Raw genomic sequence first — 11,645 nt, 5'->3', positions numbered from 1 at the left:
TCCCAGGATCAGGAAACAGTCCTCCATAAAATGCGCTGCACACATCTGAATATTTGGGTTGAACTGTTCTGGAACAGTGTTGTAAATACAACTTAACCACTGATTTCTAGTCGTGTCCATTTTTGGAAGACCAAACAAAGTAGTTTCGCTTTCACAACGAAACACAGCGTCACACACGGCGGCCTAGCGTGAGCAGAAGCCGGGGGATTCGACGAAGGAGATTTTAACGGTGTAGTCAACATCCTGAAGACACAGGCCAATGCTTCAGTGCAGACACCGTACTGTAAACAGCAAATAAGTGTTGTGTGTGTACATTAGATCTCTGAGTTGCCTACATGTTGATACTCTTATCATTACGAGGAATTTTTCACAGACATAATGGTTTATTTGCTAAAGCTCAGGTAGCCTATTTTCGTTAGTATATTTTTGTAAGCTTTATGTGAGGAACAGACTGAAATTTAAGTAGCCTATTTACAGCAAATCGTCTCAGATCAAATATGATGCATGCTGTTGGACATCAACACAAATCTAACAGTTCTCAAATGTGTCACAACTCAATTTCACGATGCCCGACCTGCACCATGCAGCATGTCATTTGAGAAGGTTTTCAGTGAATAATGTGAATTTCAGTCTCATGTAACTATTGCATGACTGATAGATTATGGCACATGGGTCTTACAGACTAAACTCTTTTGGTATTTTTGGAGACATCCAGTGGTCACTGTAGTTGTATGGATACAATCTATGCAAAAAGTCTTTAATTCAGACATGAGACCTGAGAAAACGACTAAATTTAAGGATTTGATAAATATTAGTATTAATTTATTGAAACTAATGATTATAAAACGACAAATCTTTTATTTGCCTTTATAAAGATCAGGGTGGTGAAGGTGAATAACAGACCTACCAAACTTAACATTCGTATCGTAGTAAGCTATATTTGATTATTTTTAAATGCAATCATTTCGATATGTTCTATCTATTTTGGCATTTAGAAGTACTACCTCGTAGCTTGTCTGAATGTACCTGTACCTGTACCTGTGCGTCTGTTCTGTTCTCACCTTTAGAATTGCGGTCCACAACAGTTGTTTCTTCACTAGTCGAACATTTTCCTCTATCTTTTGCTCTCAGTCCGTTGTTGTTGTTTATTTCCTCACTGCATTTCTGAAGTCCCATTTAAGTCAGTACTCCACATGAACGAGCCGTCGCGGAGCCGCATGAAGTCGAGTCAGCTCAGAGTCCAGCGCGAGCGCCTCCCTCGCCACGGACGCGCGCGCGCGTGCACGCCGCTGGACAGGTTTAAAGGGGTCATATGATGCGATTTCAATTTGTCCTTTCTCTTTGGAGTGTTACAAGCTCTTGGTGCATAAAGAAGATCTGTAAAGTTGCAAAGACTAAAGTCTCAAATCCAAAGAGATATTCTTTATAAAAGTTAAGACTGGTCCACGCCTACTTAAAATGGCTCGTTCTAACACGCCCCCACATATCTACCTCACTACGTGGGGAGATTTGCATAACGCCGCCCAAATGTTCACGCAAAGAAAGAAGGCGTAACTTTTATTCTCGCTGTAGTATTTAGTGATGGGAAGTTCGGATCATTTTACCGACTCGGACCTTTGAGTCTCGTTCAGCAAAATGAAGGAATCTTTTTTTCGAGTCATTTCGTTAATTTTAACAAAAATAATTAAAATGTTACGTGTTACTTCCCTAACACATCTAATACTAACGCAAACGTTGATCACACTTCAAACAATACAAAACTGCTATAAGAAACAGAAAAGATTAATTCATGGTTTACCTGGGTCTTCAGTCTATGATTAGCTCACCTCTTATCTGACTCGAGTCATTTCGTTAATTTTAACAAAAATAATTAAAATGTTACGTGTTGCTTCCCTAACACAAACGTTGATCACACTTCAAACAATACAAAACTGCTATAAGAAACAGAAAAGATTAATTCATGGTTTACCTGGGTCTTCAGTCTATGATTAGCTCACCTCTTATCTGACAAGTCTTCGGGTTTGGGCTTATGGGGCTGTCACGTGGTGAACGATCGACTCAAAAAAAAACAAAGACTCGAACCAGGTGAACTTCTTGACTAACTCCAGTACAGAACCTATAGGATGTTGCGCATGCGCGACTGAACGAATCACTCCCCGAGACGACTCGTTCTTCCCGAATAACATTAAAGATTCGTTCAAGAACGACCCAACACTAGTAGTATTGTTGCCGCCGCCGCCATGTCGTGAAGACGCTGTGTGCTTCGTTGTGAAAGCGAAATTACTTTGTTTGGTCTTCCAAAAGAGGACGATATCGCTGATCTGTGCTGGTCGCTGAGGAAATACATCAACTTGGCGCTGTGGATCGCCGGATCGGCTTTCACCGTGGAACGAAGCGGAGTCCAGCCCGGGGTCGTCACATGTGGTTGCCGCAGGCATCACAGTATGGTGAGGGGCGTAACATTTCGGTCACACGCTTGAAGTATTCGGCCAATCACAACGCACTGGATAGCTGGCCAATCAGAGCACACCTCGCTTTTCAGACCGATGAGCTTTGTAAAAATCTACACGTTTCAGAAAGGCAGGGCATAGAGGAGAAACAATAATGTACAGTATGTGGAAAATAATTTATTTTTTTAACCTTAAACCGCATAAACACATTTCATTACACCAAATACACAAAATAATGTTCTTTTTAGCAGCATCACGTGACCCCTTTAACTATGCGCGTGGGGGACATTTTTGTATAATTTCCTCACAAACACACGAGTAAAACACACTCGTGAGGACGTTTGAAATGTAACTATATACAGTGCTCACAAATCATATTTTGCTGTAGCCTACTGATATCAACAGGTTTAGGGGTGGAGTGAGGATTGGCCTTCAGCAAAAATCATCACCTTTTTATAAATACCATTTTGTCTACAAGATGTCGTTAATGTGTATTTGAATTCTTGATTAAGGCTTAAAACTTGCCTCAGGGTAACAATCCCATTTTCTTAACTTTGCAAGCAAATTATGCAATAGGGCTATGCAAAAACACTTTTTTGTGTTTTTTTCACAACATATGCCCTATCAGTCTTTTAAAAATATTTTTCTGCATCATGTGGAATTAAGGCATTTTATATTGATTTTCCGTCCCATTAAAAATGTGATGGACTGCTTGTTTTTCTTTTTTGTATATGGAATTGCTTAAATGGCTTTGTTCCCTAAAAACAATATACGGATGTAGCCACCATAATATTATTGCACTTATCCTGTAATATTTTTATTTATTGGTATATTTTCCATTATTAAAGTGTCTATCCTTTTAGTATTTATTCCTACTAAGTCAAATAAAGCAGAATTTAATAAAATCATTTTCTGCTGCTTTTAATATTATTCTGACAGCAAATTGCATTTAGGCACTCAGTTGCACTATAAATATCTTGATAAAACTCTTTTCATTTAATGAGATCAAGTTTATGTCAGAAATACCTATGAAGTATTTTTTCTATCAAATATTTTTCTAACAATATTTATTCTGTTCTATTCTATTCCGCACAATAACTCCAGGACACCAGCATTAACAGTTGGTTCTGTCAGTATCGGGCGAGTAAAATTAACAAATGACTCATTATTTGAATGTGATCATTAGTTAGCAACACATTTGCATAAACGTATGTACCTCCATATCTTTATGCAGCCTGTTCTTCTGCGATGTTTACAAGGCTTCACGTGTGATTGTCACTAGTAATCTCATATCATACTTTTCATAGGACGCAGTTACACCCATTGTCTTCTCAGCTGAATAATTAATAGGACAGAGGTTAAACCAAACATTTGTTGTAAATGGCAGAACGAGAACCATCTGTTTGAGTTCCAGCATGAAGAAAAGCACACTGGTGTGTTTGGTCTCTGATAAACACATCAATCCTCGTCTGCTTCACGTCCACATATTCACACCTGTGAGACAAGAGACACGTCTCAACCTGTTCACCTGCTGGGTAGATGGTGTAAACTGTTTTAAATATTGAAACAGGATGGGTGGCATCACGGAGTCTTCAAACACAGCCATACACTAAATATGATACAGGAAAGAATAATAAATCTCAAAGGGGTGTAAAACAGCATCCAAAACTGCTATAAAAAAGTTTAAAATGTCAGTGGATGCTGTCCTATCACCTCAGGATTGAATCAAGCGCAAAAGTAAGTACTTCAGGAATATAAATCAACTTTGAACTATAAACTATATACTATAAAACAAAGACTGCATCTTAAATCCTGTATGAGGAAATAATCAAGAATAAAAAAAATATTTAAAAAAACACAGATATCCAAGTTTGAGGTTTGACAATGATTATTTATGATGAATATAGCTTTATGATAATACAGCATATAAAACAAACACACAATCCCTCACTCTCTCTCTCTCTCACACACACACCTATGAAGAGGCAGATCAGCTCTAGCTGCGGTGCACGACGCTGTCGATGCTCTCCTGAAGTTCTGCCATCTTCTTCAACACCAGATTCACCTTCTGCTCGTCAAACTCCAAACACACAAACTCAGAGCTCTGAAGTACAGAGAGAAAGAAACAGAGGCCACTCACATGCAGTATGAATGGTGAACCTGAACTGAACCAAATACATTAGAAACAACACATTAACGCTCTCATCTTAGTAATGCTGCTGATACAACTGTTACAGAGTCAACCTGCATCAATATTCACAACACGGTCAATACTGTTAAAGTAGTTCCCACTCAAAAAAAAAAGAAAAAAAATGACATCCGAAATCCTCAGAATTCTGAACTTGTTATTTGGAATCAGTTTTTTAAACCGTCTGAATGATAATAAAGAACTAGATTTGCATTTCCTGAAGGGTTCCCTGGAATTCTTGATTCCGATTGGTCGTTCAGCATTCTGTGAACAAATGTTTCCATAGTGATGCTAAACTGTGTAATTAATCATTGTCTGAACTGTTTTCCTACTTAGTTTTCCATCTCTCATATCCCTCTGCACTCAAAATTGTGAATTACTATTTTACGTCCATTTATTTGGTAAGCCGTGTACTTACTAAAGTGGAATAATGCACATTCAGCCTTGGATTCTCGCCTGAATGCTGATCACCCTTATGGTTTATTTAGTGATAACGACCAGCTGACTACATTATCCCATAATTACAGTGCAGCAAAAGAACAGTGTCAAAGCTTTTTTGTAAAATGATCCAGAGAGGCAGAAGAATGGGACTCGGACGACATCAGCAGCCGAAGCAGGTCATTATGACATCATCAGATACCCAAGGCGGCTCTTACACTGCGTTTAATTCACACTCAAATACAGCCTAAAACCCACACTGACCTATAACATAAACACTATTTGCTGATTTGCACTGGTGTCTCCTTCAGGGCCGGCACATTTGGGTAACCCAATATAAGAAATCTCTTATACTGCCCACCAAGGATGTATTTATTTAATCAAAAATACAGCTAAAACAGCAATATTGCGAAATATTATTACAATTTAAAATAACTTTTCTATTGTAATGTAGTGTAAAATAATTTATTCCTGTGATCAAAGCTGAATTTTTAGCATCATTACTCCAGTCTTCAGTGTCACATGACCCCCCAGAAATCATTTTAATATGATTTGATGCTTAAGAAACATATTCAAATGTTAAAATGTTTTAGTACTTGCACAGAAAATTTATTAACCCTGTCAGTCATCAAAGATACCCAATGCATCAACTAATGCAAAGAAAAACAAAAAAACATTGTGAATGAATTGTAGCTAGTTACCAATTACTGGTTGAATATAGAGGAAAAAGTGACAAATTAGAGATCAGTAACTGGGCTGAATTTCACCAGGTAACAAGAAGGACTCAAACATACATAGTAAGTAGTAAACTATGCTACATCCACACTAGGGCTGTGCAATATTGAAGCAAAATGCGATAACTCATTAAATAATGCGATATTCGATATGCGATACGATAATGCTTAAAGTGCCACACGCTCAGATGAAACGGTTTTACTCCGCTATTGCGGAGTCAGTTCTGTGAACTTCTATAACTATCTTGTGTCATATATATACAGTGGTGTGAAAAAGTGTTGGCCCCCTTCCTGATTTCTTATTTGTTTGCATGTTTGTCACACTTTAATGTTTCAGATCATCAAACACCCCTACAACAACTTCTGAAAGTGAACGTTAGTGTTTTACTCTAGCATTACATAAAAATGTCATTTTCACATTAGTGTAATCATTTTAACATGAGTTTAGGAACTGAATATCAAAAAGGAAAAATAAAACACTGCTTAGTATTTACTCTTTGAATTCAATATGCACCGATTCTTATTTAAGCTACTAAAGTTATTTAGGTAAGAGCAGTGCGTGATTTTCTCTTTGTCTTTTGTTCATGGCTCCAAATATTGCATGCTGTAGCGATATGCATATTGCGATATGTACATTTGTGATATTTCGATATATTGCACAGCCCTAAGCCACACACACATTATGACAAGTGCATTTAATAACAGGCATGATTCTCAAAATGTCCTGTTTAGCTGCTGCATGAATTAATAACTGATGTCAAGATCCTTTTGTATGCTCACAACAGCCATATCGCATCACCTGTAACCATAGCGACAGTGACTCAAGTAAATATAATAATAACATCGAAAAGGCTGATCACAATTGAGACAACGATATTCAATAAACAAACCTAATTACAGCGCAACTTCATCTGTGAAGCTGAATTAACTAACGGCAGCTGCGAGCACAGAGCACAAAACTGAAGGGAAAACAGAAATCTTCAGAGAAGGTGTGACAGACAACAGGTCATGTCCTGAAAATGTAAGGAAGTCATTTCAGTTAGAAAATGCTTTTTCACTCGTATTAATAATTAAACTATATGTAACCATATTAGCGCTCTAATGCGTGACTGACAACTGCATTCTACAGATGTGTAAAAATAGTCTCTTCTCTTCCCGTCCAACACAAACTCGGCACTATCGGAACTGATTTGTGGCTTTATCCCTCAGTATTTGATCTCGTGACCCTGAATGAAGAATCAATCTCCTCCTCTCAGCATTGTTGCACCTTTCTGCTCTCCTGCAGCTCTGAAGACAACTGAATAACCTCCGGTCCTCTATTCTCCGAGCGTGAATCACACAGTGTGTAATGCATCTCTCTGCACACGGCACAGATGATATGAAACAATTAAGAGCACTCAAACAGACAAACAAATGGGCTGAAAGCCACTTAGAGTGCAGAGGAGGCTCCTCTTACAGCGCTAAATGTGCATTTACAAATAATACAATCAAAAGGAGGCCGTCATTCTCGTCTTGACTCACTGAGGTTAAACGATAACATACAGCAGATTACGGATAAGCATCTCAAATCTGCAAACATAAAAACCCAAATGAACTTCATAGCAAAGAGCTGATGATAAGCAGAAAGACTTAATGGCAGAATAATGATGGCTAATGTTCTCTTGATATCACAGGACCTAAAGACATGGATTAGAGCTCAAAACCTCATGCACATATTGATATCAACATATTAATGATGAGTTTTAACTTTAATAATGGCACTTACTACAAATTTTGACACATAACTTTCCATAATTATTAATTGATGCTTCCCACTGATTGCCATTGTACTACTTCACAGCCGTGCAATTACAGAAGATTACTCAAAACCTCATCATCAAAGAATAAGTTAACCGTACCATGCTATAATTTTTATTTAAAAATATGCTAAATACAATTTGGCGTCTGGTAAGAAATCTTTTTGGCAGGAACATTTCTCATTTCATTTCTGCACTTTGAATTTTTTCCACACAAGAGGCCAGTTTGCATCATCCTGAATATCTAGTATCTACGCAACTCTTATCTGGCAGGTGTGCAGCAGATTATTCAAAACCTCTGTCAATCATTGAGAATAAAGAATTAAGCAACTTCACAACTAGTAAGACATCTTTTTGGACTCTGAACTCTTGCATCTCATTCAGAGTTACTTATGCAATACTTGGTACTTAATGCATGTGCAATAATATGTAATGCAGTTGATATGAACTATTTGCTAAAAGATAAAAAGAAAAAAAAAAACAATCTAATAATTCCAGTGTTATTTTAGCATCATTTAGATACTATTACACTTTTATTAGTATTTTGAATTAGTTTATATTTTTATCATTTCCGTTTTCATTTTAGTTAAAGGTTTAGTAATTCTGTTGTTTGCGTCTATACAGTTCTATTAATCTTTATTCCGTTTTAGTTTGTTATTTTAGTACATCAAGTTAAGCTTATTTTAAATATTTTATTTCCGTTAACATTTCTTTTATTTTAAAATGCTTTTTAGTTTCAGTTTAAAATAGTCTCAATGTTTCGTCTAAAGCGGTCTGCACTTTAACTGAGCTTTATAAAGGTTTTAAAAACAACACGTTTCTTTCAAAAAACACCCAACATGTTACAACTCCTGCCAATGTGAAACAAAACCAGACAGAGGGGTGTAATTTTTTCGGGACATGTCTGCACATATTCATAGGTGTGTGCAGTTATACTCTTTGCATCCAGACAGAGTACGTACATTTCCCAAGATACTGTGTATAGAAATCATCATCAAAACTCTCAGGCGCACACACTTCCCTGATTTTATTAGGCAAAGACATGGAAAAGGCAAGCATCAGAGCTGAACAGTGAAAAAAAAAAAATCTCTTTTGTGCTTTTAATACACTTCATATGAAGCTCCACCCTTTGAACTCTTATTTCTCCCGTTCAGTTCTCACCTCTCCCTCTCCGGGGCGGCCGAGCTCTAACTCCACCAGGGCCACGGGACTGTTGGACACCTGCCCCCTGCTGGCGGTTGTGTGCAGGTCCACCCTCCACTTCAGGCCCCTGAGGCCGGGCTCCCAGCGACTCTGAGCCAGCAGACTCTCTCGTACCCGCGTCCGGTGGGCCTTCCAGAAGCGTGCCAGAGCGGTCGCCTGCTCCGGGGTCACGCCGCTGCCGCCCTGCTTACGCGTCTGTGCCGTGAGGAACGCTTCCAGCTGCGCCTGATCCATGTCTGCTGACGCGATGGACTGTCGGAGAGACAGAAACATGAGGTCAAGACAGGACGAACTGGATTATACTGTAGCAGGGTTATTATAGTTAACTAAAACCAAAACCACAGACACCTTTCGACACGTGAAATAAAATGTACTTTAACAGAACTAATATAATTTTTTTTTTACTTATTTACTTTATTTCAGCTAGTTTAGTTTAACTTGTACTAAAATAACTCAAATTTACATTTACATTTACATTTACATTTAGTCATTTAGCAGACGCAGAACTAATATAATTTTTTTTACTTATTTACTTTATTTCAGCTAGTTTAGTTTAACTTGTACTAAAATAACTCAAATTAAAACTGAAATAAAATAGTTAAAACCTATATAATAATTTTATAACATTTTTTAAAATAAAAATGACAGACACAACAAAATTACTAAAACTACAATTACAATGAATACAGAAAATATATATATATTTCAAATTATAATTCAAAATATTAATAAAATAGTATCGCAATGACACTACAACGACGACTGTACTGTTGTATTCTTATATTAAAACTGATTAAATTAAAACTGAAATAAAATTGTTAAAACCTATATAATAATTTTATAAAAATTTTTTAAATAAAAATGACAGACACAACAAAATTACTAAAACTACAATTACAATGAATACAGAAAATATATATATATTTCAAATTATAATTCAAAATATTAATAAAATAGTATCGCAATGACACTACAACGACGACTGTACTGTTGTATTCTTATATAACTTGCAAAGATGTTTTGAAAAAAAAAAAATTGCTCTTAATTTTATGGTGAATCTTATGATTTGACTTGGTAAATTCCACATGCATAAAAGCAAAAGGAGTCATTTGTGGCTTAATTCTGTCTATTGACTATTTATTGTGTTTATATGTTTACTGATTAAATGCATTGAAAATAAACAAATGTATACATACAATTCTATTTGCTAAAGGAAAGGAAATCTTGTGTCTTTATTTATTCCATTTAATTTTTTACATATTTTATTTATTTTATTTTAATCTTTTCATTTTTGTAAACCCCTTGCATTAGTGTGCATAGTTATACATGTATCATAGACTTTACGTTGTGTAAACCATTTAATAAAAACCATAAAACAGCAAACTGTGTAATATAAAATACAGGTTAAGAATGATCGCCTGCATGAAATTGAGTGGTATGGAATGACTGAGAGCTCCCACTGAGGATGCAAGTCATCTGCTGCTCTCTAGTGGCAGACAGAGAGCACTGCAGTCCACACCTGCATTTAATTTAGTAAACAATGAAATGCATGTATTTGACTGCAGCAATAGCGCTAATAGTCGCAACAGAGAGCAGCGGGAAGTTAGAGGAGAAGCACCTTCAGCAGCGACCTCATCTTGTCATGTAGCGCGCGGAACCCGTCCGGGGTCATCTCGGCGTAGAGCTCATTCTTCAGAAACTCCTCCGTGACTTCTGTATTGCCGTAATAAAGTCTCTGCGTGATTCCGTTCAGTAAAGCGCTCACACATCTCTGGCTGTCCGCGTCCGCCATGCTGGATGTTGACAGGGGTCATGTGACCCGATTCCGCGTCACGCGCAGCTCGCCTTCCGGTCTTTTTCGATTTAATATAACATATAATATAAATACAACGTAAGTTACTTAGACATATTTTTCTTTTGCTAAATTTCATAAATTATTGCTATTATTATCATTATCATTATTATTTAATTATGCACACTATTAATGTAGATTTATATTGCGCCACAAATGCTGAAAGACAGAACCAGCCAATCACAGAGCGCGTTCGCTGCTGACGCATGGCTCAGAGTGCTTGTTCAAATAGGGCTGCGTTTCCCAAAAGCATAACGTTAAGTAGATCTTAAGAAACCATTGCCACGTTATTACATTACATAACATTGTTACTATATAGAAAATTAATTCTGAAAAATGCATCACGGTTTCCACACAAATATGAAGCAGAAATAATATTAAATGTTTCTTGAGCAGCAAATGATATTAGAATGATTTCTGAAGGATCATGTGACACTGAAGATTGGAGTAATGATGCTGAAAATACAGCTTTGATCACAGATGCATTTTAGATTATATATATATATAGGAGCTGTTAGAGGTGGGGGTAAATTAAACGCAATATGCAGTGTTGTCACAATTGTGTTGCAGTGTGTTATATGCAGCTGCCTGAAGTGTACATATGAAGTACAGTAGACTTGCTCCCTCTGTAAAAATCGAGGGGTCCATATAAACTTCCCTCATCCACATCACAAAGTGGAACACACTTCAAAATGGCAGTTCACAAGTGTGTGTGTGTGTGTGAAAGCAAAGTGGAATGCAGATTAAATCTTGAGTATGTGATTGCTAACTCCATACTACATGACTTGCACCCCTTCCATCAGAAAACAACAAAGGACAGATTAAGGATTTCTAAGATTTGATATCAATTGTGTGTGTGTGTGTGTGTGTGTAAAGATAGCTGTAATTTGATATAAAAATATAAACTGTAACAAAACAGTGTAATTAACAGACAACAATGCCAAACAGAGAGTTGTTGGAGTGATAATAGAAGAATTATCACAG

General features: G+C 36.9%; 1 protein-coding gene across 2 annotated transcripts; it reads right to left on the bottom strand.

The window, feature by feature from the left end:
* Positions 1-3,873: 3,873 nt before the first annotated feature.
* On the bottom strand, positions 3,874-10,653 carry LOC107594359 (COMM domain-containing protein 1-like). 2 transcript variants are annotated; one of them, XM_016284369.1, is made up of 4 exons: positions 10,428-10,653; positions 8,768-9,061; positions 4,426-4,554; positions 3,874-3,944 (listed from the first exon to the last, which is right to left on the bottom strand). In XM_016284369.1, exons 1-3 carry the CDS (start codon positions 10,599-10,601, stop codon positions 4,447-4,449), a joined length of 576 nt encoding a protein of 191 aa, XP_016139855.1. In that variant the 5' UTR covers positions 10,602-10,653; the 3' UTR covers positions 3,874-3,944; positions 4,426-4,446. The 2 variants fall into 2 exon arrangements, with proteins under 2 accessions (XP_016139855.1, XP_016139854.1); XM_016284368.1 differs by lacking the exon at positions 3,874-3,944 and having other exon boundaries at positions 4,334-4,554.
* Positions 10,654-11,645: the final 992 nt, after the last annotated feature.

This window comes from Sinocyclocheilus grahami, unplaced genomic scaffold, assembly GCF_001515645.1.
Source record: "Sinocyclocheilus grahami isolate Dianchi unplaced genomic scaffold, SAMN03320097.WGS_v1.1 scaffold181.1, whole genome shotgun sequence".
Classification (NCBI taxonomy): Eukaryota; Metazoa; Chordata; class Actinopteri; order Cypriniformes; family Cyprinidae; genus Sinocyclocheilus; species Sinocyclocheilus grahami.
Note: the sequence above shows the minus strand (reverse complement) of the source record. Positions and strands in the feature narration are given on the sequence as shown.

Excerpts from the sequence above, each read along its gene's own strand:
- LOC107594359 (XM_016284369.1), bottom strand. The coding sequence starts at position 10,601 with ATGGCGGACGCGGACAGCCAGAGATGTGTGAGCGCTTTACTGAACGGA. Across the intron at positions 9,062-10,427 it reads AGATGAGGTCGCTGCTGAAG|TCCATCGCGTCAGCAGACAT; the intron begins GTGCTTCTCCTC and ends TCTCTCCGACAG. Across the intron at positions 4,555-8,767 it reads GCCGCCCCGGAGAGGGAGAG|AGCTCTGAGTTTGTGTGTTT; the intron begins GTGAGAACTGAA and ends TCTGTACTTCAG.